Raw genomic sequence first — 18,740 nt, forward strand, 5'->3', positions numbered from 1 at the left:
TTCTGGGTTCAGTTTTAGGGCCCTTGCTCCAAGAAAGGCATTGAGGTGCTGGAGCAGGTGCGGAGAAGGGCAGCAAAGCTGGTGAAGGGTTGAGGAGCAGCAGGGTTGGTTAGTCTGGAGACCACCTTGCTCTCCACAACTCCCTGAAAGGAGGCTGGAGCCAGGTGAGGGTTGGTCTCTTCTCCCTAGTAACAAGTGACAGGACCAGAGTAAATTAATAGAATAGAATAGAATAGACCAGACCAGGTTGGAAGAGACCTTCAAGATCATCGTGTCCAACACCACCTAATCAACTAACCCATGGCATCAAGCACCCTATTAAGTCTCCTCCTGAACACCCCCAATGATGGTGACTCCACCACCTCCCCAGGCAGCCCATCCCCATGGGAAGTCACTCTCTCTGTGTAGAACTTCTTCCTCACATCCAACCTAAACCTCTCCTGGCACAGCTTGAGACTGTGTCCTCTTGTTCTGGTGCTGGCTGCCTGGGAGAAGAGACCAACCCCCACCTGGCTACAACCTCCCTTCAGGGAGTTGGAGAGAGCAAGAAGGTCTCCCCTGAGCCTCCTCTTCTCCAGGCTAAGCAACCCCAGCTCCCTCAGCCTCTCCTCACAGGGCTGTGCTCCAGACCCCTCCCCAGCTTTGTTGCCCTTCTCTGGACACCTTCCAGCAAGTCAACCTCCTTCCTGAACTGAGGGGCCCAGATCTGAGGAGGTTTAGGCTGGAGCTTAGAGGAAACTTCTTTCCTGAAAGGGTTCTCAACACTGGAACACGCTCCCCAGGAAGGTGTTTGATTCCCCATCTCTAGAGGTGTTTCAAAGAGGGAGAGCTGTGGTGCTGAAGGACATGGAATAGCAGCAGCCTCGGGAGAGTTAGAGAATGGTTCAGGGAATCATAGCTCATGCAGTATCACCCCCCACCCCCACCATGGCAGCACACATTCCACTAGACAGTCAATGATCTTAAAGGGCTTTAAAACCAAATTGCTTTTGCAATTCAGCTGTCAAAGGAAAGTTTCATTGAGACAAGAGAGAGAGAATTTTGTTTGCTAAACACATTCTAGAACTCAAGACTCCAACAGAACTGAGGATGACAGAAAAATCAACCAATAATTGTGATACCTTCTAAGAACAGGCCAGCAGTGAGCATACCTGGGAACCAACCGCTGGGAAAGTGACCCCTTGCTCCTTCAGGTTTTTAATCATAGCAGATATTAAGCTAAGCTGTGGGTCATTCTTGAATTCATCAGTCCATTCCACCATGAGGGCCTTCAGCTTTTCACAAACCTTTGGATGACCCTGCAAGAACAGCAGAAAGTGGTTAAATAATGTGGGAATTTGCTTCGCCCTTTCTGCTACAAATCATTTCATGTTCCTGGCACGTTAGGGTGAAGCCTATTGTACTCCTAAGGGATACCTTTATTAGAAAGGGAGCACAGTGCCCCAGCCTTGTGTTTTGGGATAAGCACTGGACCCAAAATCAAGTAAAGTAAGGTTACAGGGAAGCCGTGTGGTCTCTCCAGCTCACCACACTTGTCTCCAGAGTTTCATTGCTACTATTCAAGGTGAAAATCAATTGCTAGATTTATAAAGTAAGATCCCACCTCCCCCAAAGAGAACACATGAGTAAATGCAGTAGGATGTGGCATTCAAGGAAACCTTTGCCACAGTCTTCCCAGTCATTCTGTGCCCTTCCCCTCTGCCACCAAATTCCAGCCTCCTGAAGGCAGACTCTGCTCCACTTCCAGCCCAGCCCAAGTTGTGTCTGACTTAGCTCTCCCGTGAGCTGCAGATACCTTACCTTATTCAACACATTGCTTACTTCACTGGCAAAATCTCTTGAACAGACTTCTAAATGGAAGATCTTCCCACAGTTTGATACACAGGCTCCTAGAAGCTGAAGAAAGAAAGATTCCAACTCAGAGCAAACTTTTTGCAGCAGAGCTCTGCAGAAGGAGAAGCAGAAGGTTCAAAAGAGCTTACTGTTAATGCCTGCATAGCAACATGAGGATCTTTGTGGTTCACTCTCTTCATGACAGAACGAAGGCAGTCCTTAGGCCTAAAAAACACAGCAGAGGGAGAAAAAAACACAATGAAGTGAACAGTTTCAACTGCATGGCAAGTGACAGCATGTTCTCCCAAACATCATCAGGGAAGTATTTAGCCATTTGAATATAACATTAAACAAAATAAACCAACACAATTAAGTAATAAAAATCTTCACTTTGAGGCTGGCAGAGCACTGCTACAGAGAGCTTGTGGAGTCTCCACCTCCAGAGGTATTCAAAACCCACCTGGAAGTACTCCTGAGTGATTTCCTCTGTGTGATCCTGTTTTGGCAGGGGAGCTCCACTAGCTGATCTGTAGAGGTCCCTTGCAGTCCCTGACGTACTGTGATTCTGTGTTTACTTAAGAGTTGTGGCCAGGGCTGTGAGCTTCCTTAGTCAGCAAAACCTCAGAGCAGGTTCTCTGACCTCGTGTAAACAGCCTAAAAATGCACAGAATCCCTTCAGTTAGAGAACTGGGATTCTCTGCAGTCCACGCAGCTACTCCTCTTGCCCTTCACAGACATACATAGAATATCTGCTTCCATACCAATAACACCCAGAGTATGCTCTTCTATTTATCTTTTGAATCATATCTAATTGTGACATAAAAGAATTCATCATGCAATGAACCAGCAAGTGCTACAGAATTTGTTAGCCAGGATACTTCCAAGCTTTGAAACAACCAAAGACAGAATTCAAGTGCTAGCTCTGTTGTGGTCAACAGAAATAATGTGAAAAGGGAATCAGGAGGTTCAGACAGCTCAGTGTCCAACATCTCTGTGGATTCCTGTGGTTTTGTTCTCTCTTTAAAGGTGCTGGAAGGCTGAGTGAGCTGGAGGTAGGAATTACCATGGCTTACAAACATTATCCTCTGCATCCAGAGGAGTGTGGCCAGCAGGGCAAGGGAGGGGATTCTGCCCCTTCATTCTGCTATGCAGAGACCCCACTCCTAATGCTGTCTCTAGTTCTGGTGTCCCCAGCATAGGAAGGACACAGAGCTGTTGGAAGAGAGTAGAGAGGACACCACAAAGATGATCCAAGGGCTGAAGCACCTCTGCTATGAGGACAGGCTGAGGGAGCTGGGGGTGTTCAGCCTGGAGAAGACTCTGGGGAGACCAGAGAGCTGCCTTCCAATAGCTGAATGGATCTTACAGGAAGGCTACAGAATGACTCTTCATGAGGGTATCTAGAGACAGGACAAGAAGGAATGGTTTGTAGCTGAGGCAGAGCAGGGATCTTAGGAACAAGTCCTTCAGTATGAAGGTGGTAAGTCACTGGAACAGATTGCTCAAGGAGGTTGTGGATGCCTCCTCTCTGTGGGTGTTCAAGGACAGACTGGATGAGGCCTTGAGCAGCTGAGTCTAGTTGAGAGGTGTCCCTGCCCCATGGTGGAGAGGTTGGAGGAGATGGGCTCTGAGGTACTTTCCAACCTGAGGCATTCTTGGATTCCACAAATATCCCTCAAAAGATGTCCCTGAAAGAGGGTACGCAGGGAAAGAGGAAAAGAGAACACAAAATGAAACTAAAAGATCTTCTGCATTTCTGGACTACTCACAGTAGTCTTTTTCTTTTTAGTATTATGTTTTTTCTCCTGACCTGATATAAAAGAACTAACATGAGCTCTAGCTGTACCCCTGCTTGGCTATGTCTACATGTGATTGCAATGGCCACCTCATGCCAATTACAGAGAATGCTCTCACAGAGCAAAACTCCCTGTCCCTCATGGCAACCCCTCCTAGAAACACTTGTTCCCACTGAAGGCACAAGGCAAGCTCTGCCTTTCATCTATTATTGATTCAGGACTTCTCCTTTGTTCACATTAGCTGAGAAAGAACCCATGCCAAAAGGCTCAGAAATCCCTGCTGTCCTGTCCAGCAATTTCTGCAGGGATCTGGGCACACACCCAAAAGGTGCATGTCCATCAGCTGTTAAGTCACAACTGGCTGCAGGATCAAGAGCTTTGCAGTTCAAGAACAGCATCACTAGCCTAAGATTTCTTTTATTATGGAACCCAAAGGCTTAGTTAAAAATAATAAAGTAACAAGAAAGCCTCCAAGACAGATGATCTTCATAGAATCATACACCAGGTTGGGTCAGAAGGGACCTTAAAGGTTGTCTAGTTCCAACCCCCTGCCATGGGCAGGGACACCTCCCACTCCCCCAGGCTGCTCAAGGCCTCATCCAACCTGGCCTTCAACACCTCCAGGGAGAGGGCATCCACTGCCTCCCTGGGCAACCTGTGCCAGGGTCTCAATACCCTCACTGGAAAATTTATTCCTTATCTCCGGTCTCAATCTGCCCTCAAGCTTCAACTCACTGCTTCTCATCCTGTCTGTACAAACCCTTGCCAAAAGTTCCTCCCCAGCTCTCCTGTAGCCCCTTGAGGTACTGGCAGGCTGCTCTAAGGTCTCCCTGGAGCCTTCTCTTTTCCAGGCTGAACACCCCCAACTTTCCCAGCCTGTTCCCAAAGGGGAGGTTCTCCACCCCTCTGATCATCTTCATGGCCTCCTCCAGATCTCTGCAACAGTGGGTCCAGAGGACATCTTCCATGTGTCAAGTACAATTTTGAAAAGAATTTTAAACCCAAGGCCTCCAACAGCCACCAACACACCCAGAAACCCTTCAAGAGTCCATAAAAACACCTTTAAAAGAATCTCTTTGAGCTGGGAGGGATTCTTGGTCTGCTTGAGGTCTTGTGACTCTGTCTGGAAGGTCTTTTCTAACCAAAATGATTCTGTGATTCTATGATTCTATGTTTACCAGAACTTGAGTGTTAATGTTTCAGCATGCCAAATGTTGGGGGGGTTACAATCTTTTGATTTCATCTACACCAAACTCCCCATCTAGGCTTACCAGTCTTCAGCCACATAGCCTAGGAATCCATTCTAGACAGACCTACAAGCCTTATTTTCACTTCAGATCATTTCAGCCTGCAGTTCAGTTGGCAAATGGTGAGAAGTCCTGTGCAGAAACAGGAGGGAAGGCAGGTACCCTGCCAGAGGAGAGCACTAGCTGTTCATCAGACATCTCTCCAGACCACAGTGAACAAATACTGGGCTGCAGTTCTGCTCCAATGATTCCACTAACAAACTTTCACAGGCAACACAGTGAGTGGCAATAAGAGATCAGCAGGGGCGTCCCAGACTGCCCAGCTGGCCATGGGGCAGGCAAACAAGCAAGCAAGGTGACTTAGGAGCTTCCAGACTAAGGTCCTTGCCAATCAGCAGTGTTTGTGTCCAGTGCAGATGCAGCAAACTGCTGCCCAAGAGGCGAAGGAGGCAGTCCTGTGAAGATCAGACAGCCCTCTCTTGGCTGCCACTGGGGGAGCTGAGGTAACACAAACACCCAACTGCAAAGCAGCTTTCCAGAGCCAGGGTGCCAACCTCTGCCTGATTAACAGCAATTTTAGTAGGAAAGGTGACACCCCTGAGGGTGCTAATAAGGAAAATCAAATCCATGGTAAACAGCTCTGACTCCTCCTCTACAGTCCTCCCAGATCCTGTTAAACAATGGGTACCAGCTGGAGCAGAGCTCAACATGAGGAGAAACTTCTCTGGTGTGAGGGTGCTGGAGCCCTGGAGCAGGCATAACAACACATAAAGAAAATAGTCAGTAAAATCCTAACTTGGTAAATCCTGATTTAGTTGGTTGGCTGAAGTGAAGAAAGAGACTTTTCAGCTATTGGAGATACACTGAAATACTTCAGGTACAGAGAAAGGCTGAAGAGGATGGCTCCTGATTCTGTTACTGAACCATAATCCATTTATCTGAAGAGAAAATGCAGCATCTTTGAAGCATGAGAAGCTTCAAACAAGGACTCTGGATGCAAACAAGTGGCTGGCAGACCTAAAGGAGAGGCTGTGTCATGTAACACTAAGGCAAAACCTGCTGCTGAATGAAGAGCAGCCCCAGCCTACCCTGGCTTCAGGGGTAAGAGGATCTACATCGAAAATGCTGCAGGCCTGCAGTGGAGCTCACAGAGTGGTGCAAAGAAAACCTATAATCCAGAGATTTTCCACTCCAAACCTCTGCCTAAAACAGTAACAGGCAGCTTGTCTGGGACCAGAACTGGTTAAGAGATGAAAGCAGATCCCAGTTAAGAAACCTAGCACAAGAACTTCAAACTGCAGGAGAACTTCAGACATTGTGGCATATTGGTTTCAAACTTGTCCCTGAGGAGCTTTTTCTTTACCTTGCTATGGCACAGAATCACAGAATGGTTGGAAGGGAGTTCTAGAGATCATCTAGCCCAGCCCCCCTGCCTGAGCAGGAGCACCCAGGGCAGGTCACACAGGAACACATCCAGGTGGGGTTGGAAAGTCTCCAGAGCAGGAGACTCCACAACCTCTCTGGGCAGCCTGCTCCAGGCTCCAGCAGCCTCACAGGGACAAAGTTTTCCCTTCTGTTCCCCTGGCACCTCCTCTGCTCCAGCTTGCCCCCAGTGCCCCTTGTGCTGTCCTTGGCCATCCCTGAGCAGAGCCTGGCTCCAGCCCTGCACATCTTCATCCCCAGCCAGGAGGGCAGCCCTCAGGCTCCTCTGCTCCAAGCTCCAAGCCCCAGCTCCCTCAGCCTGGCCTCCCAGGGAGATGTTCCACTGCCTGCAGCAGCTCTGTGCCTCTGTGCTGGGCTCTCTCAAGCACTTCCCTATGACATAATCCAGCAAAACACAGAAAATTCCCTATCAGCAAGTTTGAACTGCATCTGAATTTGAGCAACAAGTCAGCTGTCAGTCTGCTGTAAGCAGGGAAGTCTTACAGAGGTTTAAGTCTCAGCCAGGGTAAAACCACTGGTGCAGCAGGGTTGGTTAGTCTGGAGACCACCTTGCTCTCCACAACTCCCTGAAAGGAGGCTGGAGCCAGGTGAGGGTTGGTCTCTTCTCCCTAGTAACAAGTGACAGGACCAGAGTAAATTAATAGAATAGAATAGAATAGACCAGACCAGGTTGGAAGAGACCTTCAAGATCATCGTGTCCAACACCACCTAATCAACTAACCCATGGCATCAAGCACCCTATTAAGTCTCCTCCTGAACACCCCCAATGATGGCGACTCCACCACCTCCCCAGGCAGCCCATTCCAATGTGCAATCACTCTCTCTGTGTAGAACTTCTTCCTCACATCCAACCTAAACCTCCCCTGGCACAGCTTGAGACTGTGTCCTCTTGTTCTGGTGCTGGTTGCCTGGGAGAAGAGACCAACCCCCACCTGGCTACAACCTCCCTTCAGGGAGTTGGAAAGAGCAAGAAGGTCACCCCTGAGCCTCCTCTTCTCCAGGCTAAGCAACCCCAGCTCCCTCAGCCTCTCCTCATAGGGCTGTGTTCCAAACCCCTCACCAACTTCGCTGCCCTTCTCTGCAATGACACAGCCATTACCAAACCACTGCTTTCATTGGGCTCTTCCAACCCAAACAATTCTGTGATACAAAGGAACCAAATTGCAGTGTTACACACAGACTAATCTAAAGCATTATCAGCAACATGCCAGCTGTCAGCTCTATTGCTGCTCCACAGAGCAGCACAGGAGCTTGATATGCTGGGCTATTTATAAGCACTCTTCTGGAGCCCATCTCCAATACTAGGAATAAGCCTATTTGCAAACCTGTCCTTTGCAACAAAAAGTCCTAGGTAGGAATTTGCTACCTGGCATCCCATTCTGTTTCCTGAAGCTTTACAAGGCAATCCAATTCCTCAGCAGAGAAGGCTTTCACAAAACAGCAGCACTTGCCTAACTCTCTCTCTGAGGGCACTACTTATCTGGATTGTTATTAGTCATGCTTGGAGAAGAGGAATTTAAAACACTTCTAAAGCTTAACACTGCTCTGAATACATACACTGAAGATACACTGAAACAGTGGTTTAACACTGTCATTTTTATTTGCTAATTCAAATTATACTTCAACTTTTCGTGCCCAAACCAGTAGCACATACAGGAAGTGCCCAGAGCAGCTGGGTAAGGAGTCAGCAGCGGCTGCATTAGCAGCCCAGGCTGAGCTCTGCTTTATTCAGCATCACATTTTCAAAACATACAGCATCAAACCCCTCAAGTCAGAGAACAGCTTCTCAAAACAAGGGGAAGACACAGAACCTGGCTGTTGGTGGTCTGTTGGTGAGGGCAAGGGAAGGGCAGCAGAAGCGTTTTGCCTTGGGTTTAGCCACGTTCTGCGATGCAGTTGAAGCTCCTTACCACCCAGCTGCTTCAACATGACTGGAGCAAGTGATGGTGAGGGTGGGAAAGTGGCTGGTCTCCCAAACTCCAAGAGTTATCACCAGCAGTCCAAATTGAAGCTAGGGGGAAATAAGTAGCAGGGTCCCTCAGGGATGTCTGCTGGGCCCAACCTGAACAATGGGAGGCGATGCATGCAGGAACTTCACTGGCAACACTGCAGGCGGGGGGCAATCAATGTACTGGAGGGCAAGGCTGCTCCTCAGAGGGACCTGCACAGGATGGAGCAATGGGTAGCCAGGAACTTCATGAGGTTGGACAAGAGCAAGGGCAAGATGCTCCGTTTCAGATGGTCTGCACCAGCAAAGGCCACGAGCTGACCACCCGAGCAGGAACTTGGCCAGAAAGGATCTGCAGGCCCTGCTGAGCGGCCGCTGTCGGCAGCGCAGCCTGGCGGCCAACCAGCCAACCACATCCTGGGTCAAATGAGTGCAGGCACTTGGGGTAAGGAAGTGATTCTTTCCCTCTGATCTTGCACTTGCAAGACTGCATCCGCAGTACTCTGCCTATTTTGGGTTTCCCCAGAGCAAGGAGGACATCAATGCACTGAAACATGTGCAATGGACAGTCAGAGTCACACACAAGAAGAGATGGAGAACTGCTGTCAGTTTTGGGAAGAGCAGACTAAAAAGGGACCTTACTGCTTTCTACAACTAATTAATCAGGGAGTAGCTTCCTCCACCCAGCCAGACTCCTTGCTTAGAGCTGCACAGCCAGAGGAGAAGATGCAACAGGGAAATGCTAAACTGATTGAGGGATTATTTATTGCTCCCAGGGCAGCTGCAGACTGAAACATGCTGCCCACAGAGGCTGTGGAAACTGACCTTGGAGGCACTCAAGACCCCACACAATCCTGAGCAACCTGATCTAATTAGACTTGTTTCAAGCTGGCGTGTTGGACCAGATGACCTCTGGAGGTCCCTTCAGATGACTCTGTAGGGAGGTCTATTGGGCTTACAGTGACCCTCCTGAAACAGATCAGTTTATTTACTCTGTCACACTGGTGAAGAGCTGCTGTACACCAGCCCCAACTTGAACAGATCAGCCAGGATCTCAAGAGGATGAACTGCAAATCAGGTGAGCAGAAAATCCACACCTTTCCCTCAGCACTGTGTTACACTCATGCAGCAGCTGAGTACCAAGGGAACAAAAGCTTCAATACAAGACTGCCATAAAAAGTTACCAGTTCGGGAAGGCAGCTTCCATAGTCACTTACCCTGTGCGTGACTGTCCAACCTTGTCACAGATGTCCAAGATGAGGCCCCAGTCCTCTGCAGTGTTCATCTCACTGGTTGCTTTCTCTGACAAACAAAGTATGCATAAATCAAAATCCACACTCCAAAGCAAAAAGGTAACAGGATGTAACATAACTGCCACAGAGGCTGCAGGGTGAGCTCTCTGTGTACCACTGGCTGCACGAGCACCCCCTGGGATTCACAGCCCCCCGTCTGAGAGCAACAGCACACCCCCCTCCTGCTCGTTGTGGAGTGCTCCCTTGTGGCCAGGAATTTAGACCCAGAAGAAAGGAATATATTTAGGGGTATTAAAGACATACCCAGAAAATGACAACAGCAATAGAGCTACCTACAAATTTGTATGTTTTTTCTCCACTGGGAACTGTGAAGTTCAGCAGGATATGAAAACCCAAAGTATCAGCTCACTGTTTGTACATCTGCATTGAGCAGGCCCACAGACACTGCACTGCATTTCCTGTCAATGTGTTACAGCCCATCAGGGAGGACTCAACAATTCCTTACTCATGGCTAAGGTACACTCTCCTCATTCCCACCTCTGCACTGGCTGATACACTTCACTGTCTCTTTTCAGATATAAAGACGGAATAAAGAAGGAATATAAAGAAGGAATGTGTTGGCTGATGGTATGCAAAGGGTCAACAACTCAATGTCCAGATGGAGATGGGTGACAAGTGGTGTCCCTCAGGGGTCTGTACTGGGACCAGCGCTGTTCAGTATCTTGATACAGTGAGATTAAGGGACCCTCAGCAAGTCTGCAGATGATACCAAGCTAAGTGGTGCAGTTGATAAGGCAGAAGGACAGGATGGGTGCCATCCAGAAAGAGCTGGACAAGCTGGAGAGGTGGGCTGAGGAGAAGGCAAAGTGCAAAGTCCTGCCCCTGGGCTGGGATAATCCTCCTTATCAGTGTAGGCTGGGGGATGATGAGATTGAGAGCAGCCCTGCAGAGAAGGCCTTGGGGGTGCTGGTGGTGGAGAAGCTGGACAGGAGCCAGCAAAGGGCACTGGCAGCACAGGAGGCCAAGGGCAGCCTGGGCTGCATCCAAAGCAGTGAGGCCAGAGCTGGAGAGAGAGGATTCTGCCCCTCTGCTCTGCTCTGGGGAGACCTCACCTGCAGGGCCGCATCCAGTAATGGTTTAAGTCAAAGCTGCATTTCAATATCTGAAGGGGAGCTACAGGAAGGCTGGGAGGGGCTGTTTAGAAGGGCTTGTGGGGAATAGGTCAAGGGGCAATGGTTTGAAACTGGAGCAGGGCAGGTGTAGGTTGGACATCAGGAGGAAGTTCTTTACAACAGGAGCGGTGAAATACTGGATCAGATTGTCCAGGAATGTGGTTGTGGCTCCAACCCTGAAGACATTCAAGATCAGACTAGAGCAGGCTCTGGACAGCCTGCTGTAGTTGGAGGTGTCCCTGCTGACTGCAGGGGAATTGGACAAGATGACCTTTGAGGTCCCTTCCAAACCAGTGCTATCTGTGAAATGGAATCTGTAAATCAAAGCTCATCTCACAGAAGCCATCGGGGCTCTTTCTTCCAAATAAGATAGGACAAGAAGAGTCTTGCTGAAGCGAGGGCATGTGGAAAAAAAGAGATTCCACTTCAGAAACAAACAAGAGACTCCCTCCTTATTTCTCCCATAGAAAAATTAGGTGCACAGAGAATAACAATAAATAAAAGTGTTAAAGGAAAGAAAGCTCTAGGCTGCAGCTGAACAGGAGATGATCTAAACACCTAGAGGTCAGGTCAGGGCTGGAGAGCTCAAGAGAATGAATGAGCAGTTTCCATCATTCACCAAACAGAAGGAAAATGGCCACAGAATAGTACACAGACTTTGTTTCCTATCCCTGCTCCATATGATATTCACCTTTTCATCTACAACCTGGAAAATATGCCTCAGCAATAAATAGCATCCCTCAGGGAATGCTCAGATTACTTAGCTGTAAGAAAGGAAGCAAAGATTGCCTAAAAAGTCTTACCTGCCAGGAAGGAATTCTTACCCAATTAGCACTTGCAAGGCTGCAGAGAAGGGAAAGCAAAACATCTCATCTGCAAAGGTTGCAAGGCTGAGGGCTTGTCATCACGGGAACAAGCTTCTCTGTCCTAAAGCTGAGGCAGGTGAACTGTCTTCTTAATCCAGGGCAAAACCACAGAGAAGCAAAGCTCTACAGTTATGCACTCCCAGAAGACTCCTGAGGAAAAACTCTGTGCTGCCACACACCTGGAATGATGACCCAGCAGGGGTACTGCCTGGTGCACGGAGAACAGCAGAGCAGGACACTAATGACAGCTCTCTGTGTTCTCTCCAATTAGCCAATGGCAAACTGATGGAGAAACAGAAAACTGATCTGATTACAAAACACCTGTCACAACCAACAGCAGCGTGAAGAAACCCTGGGCAGGCTCCATACCAACACCTAGCACTGAGGGGAATCAGCTATCAACCAACCACTTCATTCTTCCTTCAGTCTGCTCTTGTTCCAAATGATGCTCAGCACTAACAACCAGAGAAATCCCAGACTTTTTAATCCTGTTGACAAAAGCAACAGCTCAACTCCAGAGCAGAAATGGAGAGAACACCACAACAGCAGGATCTGCTCAGCATGCCCAGTACCAATGGCAAAACAGGAGAAGAAGAGCATGGGGGCTGCACCCTGCTCGTGTCAATCAGAGCAGCTGCATCACTCAGGGCCCTTAGCTGGGGACACCTTATAAATATAAGCCAATGAGGCTGGGGGGGGAAATGGCAAGGCAAAACCCAAGGCAGAAGCATGCATTACACTCCTGCTGCTGGTTACTTGCTGCTTTAACATTGCCAGCTCTCAGCCATCCATAGAAAGAACATTTGTGCCATGGGGGTAAGAGCCCTGTACTCGCACAGAGCCATCACACACCAGGATTGCCTTCTGTAACCATAGTCCATGAGCACAGGAGCTGTACTGCTACCAAAGCCAGCCTCAAACCTGAGCACCAGAGCTTGCTTTTTTGAAACCCAGGACCAGAGCTACCTGCACTGCATCCCCACAGCTGAACCCAGCTGGCCAGCACAGGTCACTGACACAAAACCCACACGCTTGGAGGCACTTCCACACCAGGACTGCACTACCGCAGGTCACCACCACCGCCGGAGCCGGATCAGCTCCACTCTAAGCACGTCTGCATGGCGCTCTCCACAGCCTGCAGCTCCTGCCGGGCTCAGAGCTGACCTGCAGCCTCACAAAGCCGCAGCGGCCGCTCCTGCCCAAAGCTGTCCCTCAGCCAGCACACCCTCAACCCAGCAGGAGCGCAGCACTGCCACTGGAATTTGGCTTTTGCCATTATGCTACAGAACGCTTGTCTGCAATTCTGGCAACACCTGATGCTTCTTTCCTCACAATGCCAGCAGAGAGAAAGAGCATGGTAGTGGATGCTGTCCTTTACAAACCAAAGGGTAACCCAAGGCAGGCTTAATGTTTTGAGATAACATCAAACTGTGGTTTGTGCTAATCTAAACACAAGTTTGGCTCAAGCTACAAGCACGATGGTGACTGATGAAATCCCCAACACATACTAACCACACTGATTTACAACCTTTACTTTAATGCCCAAGAAGAGCCAGGTTCCGCTCAGGGATGGCCAAGGACAGCACAAGGGGCACTGGGGGCAAGCTGGAGCAGAGGAGCTGCCATGGCAAGAAAAGGGAAAACTTTGTCCCTGTGAGGGTGCTGAAGCCTGGAGCAGGCTGCCCAGAGAGGTTGTGGAGTCTCCTGCTCTGGAGCTTTCCTAAACCCACCTGGATGTGTTCCTGTGTGATCTGCTCTAGGTGCTCCTGCTCTGCAGGGGAGCTGGACTGGATGATCTTTGGAGGACCCTTCCAACCCCTAACCTTCTGTGATCTTACAAATTTCTCCCTGGGTACAGTCAGGAGGTTTGCCCCGTGGCTACATTCTTTCTTGGAAGGCCAACTTGGTCCTGTACTAAAACTGTCAGGTGCTTGCAATGCCCTCCCCCGGCTCAGTCAGGGCACTTCCCTCCCCAGCAAGCACTAGAAAGTTACCAACTGAATGGCAACCTGGAAGGCAGTCCCACTGCATCATTTCTTTCTTCTGCAGTAACAAGCATCCATTAATTCCCCTAGATAATAAAATTAATTGTAAGACATGAGAATAAAAAAAATCTGCCTCCAGAGTTTTGGTTGCATCTGGTCTCAAAGAAGGGCACTCAAAAGCTAAGGGCATACTCTGGATGTCAGCAATAGACTGTGTGACCCTGACTGCCCACAAAAGGCCACCACCTAATTGTATGAAGGATAATAGTGTGAAGTTCAACAAGGCCAAGGGTCAGGTCCTGCACCTGGGTCACTGTGGTGAAGGCACATTGTGCCGAGACATTGAATCTTGCCCCAGCATGTGGGCAAGCTCCCCCTCCCTCAGGAGGAGGACAAAAGCCAGGCTAGCACGCTGCTGGTGCATGCTGTGCTCGTGCATTCTCCAAATATGGAAGAATCCTAGCTTCATGCTTTCCCATAGGCTGAAGCCAGTTGCTTATGAGAATGCCCATTGGTCAAACCCAGCCTCGAGGGATTCTAGAAGTATTACCCCAGTGAGTAAACAAGTGCTTTTCCTGCCTTCCTGCCTTCCTCCTCCATTTCTGTCTCTGTGCTAGCTCGAGAGTTAAGTCCGAGCCACTGCCTCTGCAACTGAGTTTATTGTTTAGCTTCTGTTACATACATGCACGCACATCAAGGCATCTGCATGTGAGAAGCGACTGGAGGAACTATTTCCATAGAGGAAGGATACCACGCTGAGCTGAGAAGCTAGCGTCACAGCCAGTCCCACTGACCGGGAGAGGAACCCCCCCGTCGCTACTGCGTGGACTGGATCAACCCCCGAGGGTAAGATATGCCTAATTATCGGGGAGAAGGGACTTGACCGTGCCAGGTCCCCGCGCAATTGCTTAACCCCACTACAGTGGAGAGAAGAGCGCCACGTGCCGCTCCGAGCCCTGTTAACTCCAGGGATTACTCAGCAGCATTCGTGCCTACACTGCACTGAACTCCCCCAGGACCGCTCCGGGTATCCTGCTGTTGCTTTAAGTCCAGCGGGTGAGAAGCCGCTGGCCGAGAATCTGCTGAGCCGGGCCGACCTCTGTCGGGCCCGCCCCGCCGATATTCCTCACTCCCGGGGCCGCCCCTGCAGACTCGCGTACCGCCGCGTCCCCCGGGCAAGTCTGCCGGCGATCGCCGTCCCGCCGTGTGGTGCGGATCAACTCTGAGGACCAGCTCGTCTCCGGACCAGCCCTGCCATTCCGTCCTCTCGTGCAAGCCAGCTCTGCGAGACCCCAGTCTCGAACCGGCGGCACACAGGACAGAGCTCCGTCTGAGCTCGACCAGAAGCCGCGCACGTCCCGTCGAGTCGCCATCTAGTGGGCAAGCGGCGGAACTGCACCCTTCTTGCATATAAATATAGAAATAGCTTGTAATTAGCTCAAATAAGTTCTAATCATAATACTAAGCCAGTTATGGGATATATTTCACGAACGTGCACTAGAACATGTATATAAGTTGGTGATTCATTGGTTATTGACAATTTTATAACAATAATAATAAAAAAAATAATTTTCATAAGTCATAAGTAATAAAGTAATAACCTCCCTCTTCACCACAGTCACAACAGCCCCATGGGGAGCTCCAGACCTGGGGATGTGTGGCTGGAAAGCTGCAGCTGGGAGAGGGACCTGGGACTGTTGGGTGGCAGTCACTGAGCATGAGGCAGCAGTGCCCAGGGGGCCAAGAAAGCCAAAGGCATCCTGGCCTGGGTCAGAAGCAGGGTGGGCAGCAGGGCCAGGGAGGGGATCATCCCCCTGTGCTCAGCACTGGGGAGGCCACCCCTGGAGGGCTGTGTTCAGCTCTGGGCCCTCCCTGCAGGAAGGGCACTGAGGGGCTGGAGCCTGTGCAGAGAAGGGCAGGCAGGCTGGAGAAGGGCCTGGAGCCCCTGGGCTAGAGGAGGGGCTGAAGGAGCTGGGGGTGTTGAGGCTGGAGAAGAGGAGGCTGAGGGAGACCTCCTTGATCTCTGCAGCTCCCTGCAGGGAGGCTGCAGTGACGAGGGGACAGCCTCTGCTCCTTGGTGGCAAGGCAAGGTGCCCCAGGGGAGGTTCAGGCTGGATGCTAGGAAATCTTTCTTGCCTGGAAGGGTTCTCAGGCATTGGAATGTTCTGCCCAGGGTAGTGCTGGAGTCAGCATTACAGGTGACTATAACTTTTCACCACTCTAGGAAGAGGAGCCACAAAAAGGCACAGAATTCCTGTATTGCATTTGTGGTTTTGCAGACAAAATTAAGACATACAGCTCGTGAAGTTAAATTACTTACATTATTATCACTTCAAATCCCCTGTTCTACCAGGAGGCATATGTTCATAGCCAAAACCCCCTTGATGTACACCCAGCATTTGCTGGCCCTAACAGCTGGCACTGTGCCAGCCTTCAGGTACAGCAGAGACGTCACTGCCAGCCTGTCTCTCAGTATCACCAAGGACTCTGCTAGGGAGGGAGAGCCAGACATTGGTATGGGAAGTCTTAGGGTAGGTTAGCACAGTAGACAGAAGAGAACTTCAACTCCAACTGCTCTTCATCTATCTCTGATCAGAGAGACCTCTGCCACAGCATAGCTGATCTTTACTTCAGGCCCTGTCCTTCAAAACCTTGCCCAACATTGTGAATGCAACATTAGAGTCAGGTCACATTTCAGACTTCACTGAAACAGCCTCTAAAGACAGCTGCCTCCTTCACCAAAAGTTCCTGAAAACTTACTGATGCTCTGCTGAGGGTTGAAGAAAACCTCCAGAGGTCCAATAAACCAAAGTGCAAGGCCCTGCACCTAGGTCATGGCAACTCTTGATATCAATCCAGGCTGGGGGATGATGAGATTGAGAGCAGCCCTGCAGAGAAGGCCTTGGGGGTGCTGGTGGGGGAGAAGCTGGACAGGAGCCAGCAGTGGGCACTGGCAGCACAGGAGGCCAAGGGCAGCCTGGGCTGCATCCAAAGCAGCTTGGCCAGAGCTGGAGAGAGAGGATCCTGCCCCTCTGCTCTGCTGAGACCTCACCTGCAGGGCTGCATCCAGTTGTGGGAGCCCCAGCACAAGAGAAACATGGGCTTGCTGGAGAGGATCCAGAGAAGGCCACCAAGATGATCAGAGGGCTGGGGAACCTCCCATACGAGGACAGGCTGAGGGAGCTGGGGTTATTCAGCCTGGAGAAGAGAAGGCTCCAAGGAGACCTCAGAGCTGCATTTCTGTACCTGAAGGAGACCCAGAGGAAGGCTGGGGAGGGACTGTTCAGAAGAGCTGTGGGGATAGGCTGAGGGCAGGTTTAGGTTAGACATCAGAGGAAGTTCTTTACAACAGGAGTGCTGAAATACTGGAACAGGTTGCTCAGGGCTGTGGTTGAGGCCCCATCCCTGGAAACATTCAAGACCAGACTTGCTGTGTTCCTGGGCAGCCTGCTCCAGTGGGAGGTGTCCCTGCTGCCTGCAGGGGGTTGGACAAGATGACTTTTGAGGGTCCCTTACGACCTGATACAATTTGTGAGTCTGCCAAACATGGACTATGTGACACACAGGCACACAGGTGAATTCAGCCCCAGCTTTCACACACACATCTGTCCCACTCAAGCCAGTGCTCTCTGCTTTACACCTCCATTTCTCTAGGAGGCATTTAAAATGATTTCTTAGCATTCATTCTGCAAACAGACACACAGGCTGGTGAGAGTAATCATTTCAGGGGAGAAGAATGCTTACAACTCTCTGCTTTGGCCAGCAGCAGTGATTCTGCACAACATACAGAATGCTTTTCTAGATCATTTCCAACAGTTTATGTAAGTCCCACAACAAAGCCAAGACACCGAAGCAGTACAGCCCTTTTTTAAAGCACTTTGCAAAGCACAGAGCAAGATCATCAGCCTTTTCCTTTCATACTTCTTCTGGACTCAGAATCACAGAGCATTACGGTTTGGAAGGGACCTGTGGTGATCATCCAGTCCAACTTCCCTGACAGAGCAGAGTTGCCAAGGGCAGGCCACAAATGAACAAACCCAGGTGGGTTTTGAGAGTCTGCAGAGAAGGAGACTCCACAACCTCTCTGGGCAGCCTGCTCCACACTTCCAGCACTCTCACAGTAAGGAAGTTTTTTCTCACGCCGAGATGGAACTTCTGGTGACTGAGTTTACATCCATGGCCTCATCTCCTATCACAGGGTACAGCTGAGGAGCCTGGCTCCATCCTCCTGACATCCACCCTTCAGGTATTTGTAGACACTGATCAGGTCCCCTCTCAGCCTTCTCTTCTCCAGACTAAACAGCCCCAGGGGTCTCAGTCTTTCTTCAGATCAGAGATTCTGCTGTCCCTTCCTCATCCCTGTAGCCTCTGTCAAACTCTCTGCAGTAGCTGCAAGTCCTTCTTGAACTGGGGAATCCAAAACTGGACATAATATTTCAGATGTGGTCTAATCAGAGCTGAGTAGAGGGGGAGAAGAACCTCCCTTGACATACTGGACACTCTTTTCTTAATGCACTCAAGTGTACCATTGGCCTTTTTGGCCACCAGGGCACACCACTGTACCATGGATCAAGCAGGACTCAAAGGTCCTTCTCTGTGTAGCTACTTTCCAGGAGGTCAACCCCTAAGCTCTACTGGTGCCTGGTGTTGCTCCTCCCCAACACTAACCTTGGGGGTGTTGGTTGGTTGGTGAGAAGCTCCCCAGGAGCCCTCAGGCAGCCCAGCAGGTAGCTGTGTGCTGAGCTGCAGCCAGAGCAGTGTGGGCAGCAGGGCAAGAGAGGGGATTCTGCCCCTTGGCTCTGCTCTGTTGAGACCCCACCTCCCATGCTGCCTCCATTTCTGGTGTCCCCAGCAGGAGAAGGACACAGAGCTGCTGGGTTGAGTCCAGAGGAGGCCACAAAGATGATCCAAGGGCTGGAGCAGCTCTGCTACAAGGACAGGCTGAGGAAGTTGGGGGTGTTCAGCCTGGAAAAGAGAAGAATCCAGGGGGACTGGAGCAGCCTTCCAATAGCTGAAGGGATCACAGGACATTAGGGGTTGGAAGGGACCTTCGAAGATCGAGTCCAACCCCCCTGCCAGAGCAGGACTACAGAATCCAGCACAGGTCACACACGAGCACATCCAGATGGGTCTTGAAAGTCTCCAGAGAAGAAGACTCCACAACCTCTCTGGGCAGCCTGCTCCAGGGCTCTGTCAC

General features: G+C 50.2%; 1 protein-coding gene across 1 annotated transcript in view; it reads right to left on the reverse strand.

The window, feature by feature from the left end:
* Window positions 1-18,740, reverse strand: part of STAM (signal transducing adaptor molecule) — a 53,132-nt gene that overhangs the window by 25,435 nt on the left and 8,957 nt on the right. Inside the window, exons 2-5 of the mRNA XM_054171241.1 lie at window positions 9,485-9,569; window positions 1,983-2,058; window positions 1,801-1,896; window positions 1,152-1,298 (exon numbers count right to left, since the gene is read on the reverse strand). Coding sequence (XP_054027216.1) covers window positions 1,152-1,298; window positions 1,801-1,896; window positions 1,983-2,058; window positions 9,485-9,569 — 404 coding nt within the window. The remainder of the gene's footprint in view (window positions 1-1,151; window positions 1,299-1,800; window positions 1,897-1,982; window positions 2,059-9,484; window positions 9,570-18,740) is intronic.

The sequence above is a fragment of the Dryobates pubescens genome, chromosome 21, assembly GCF_014839835.1.
Source record: "Dryobates pubescens isolate bDryPub1 chromosome 21, bDryPub1.pri, whole genome shotgun sequence".
NCBI lineage: Eukaryota > Metazoa > Chordata > Aves > Piciformes > Picidae > Dryobates > Dryobates pubescens.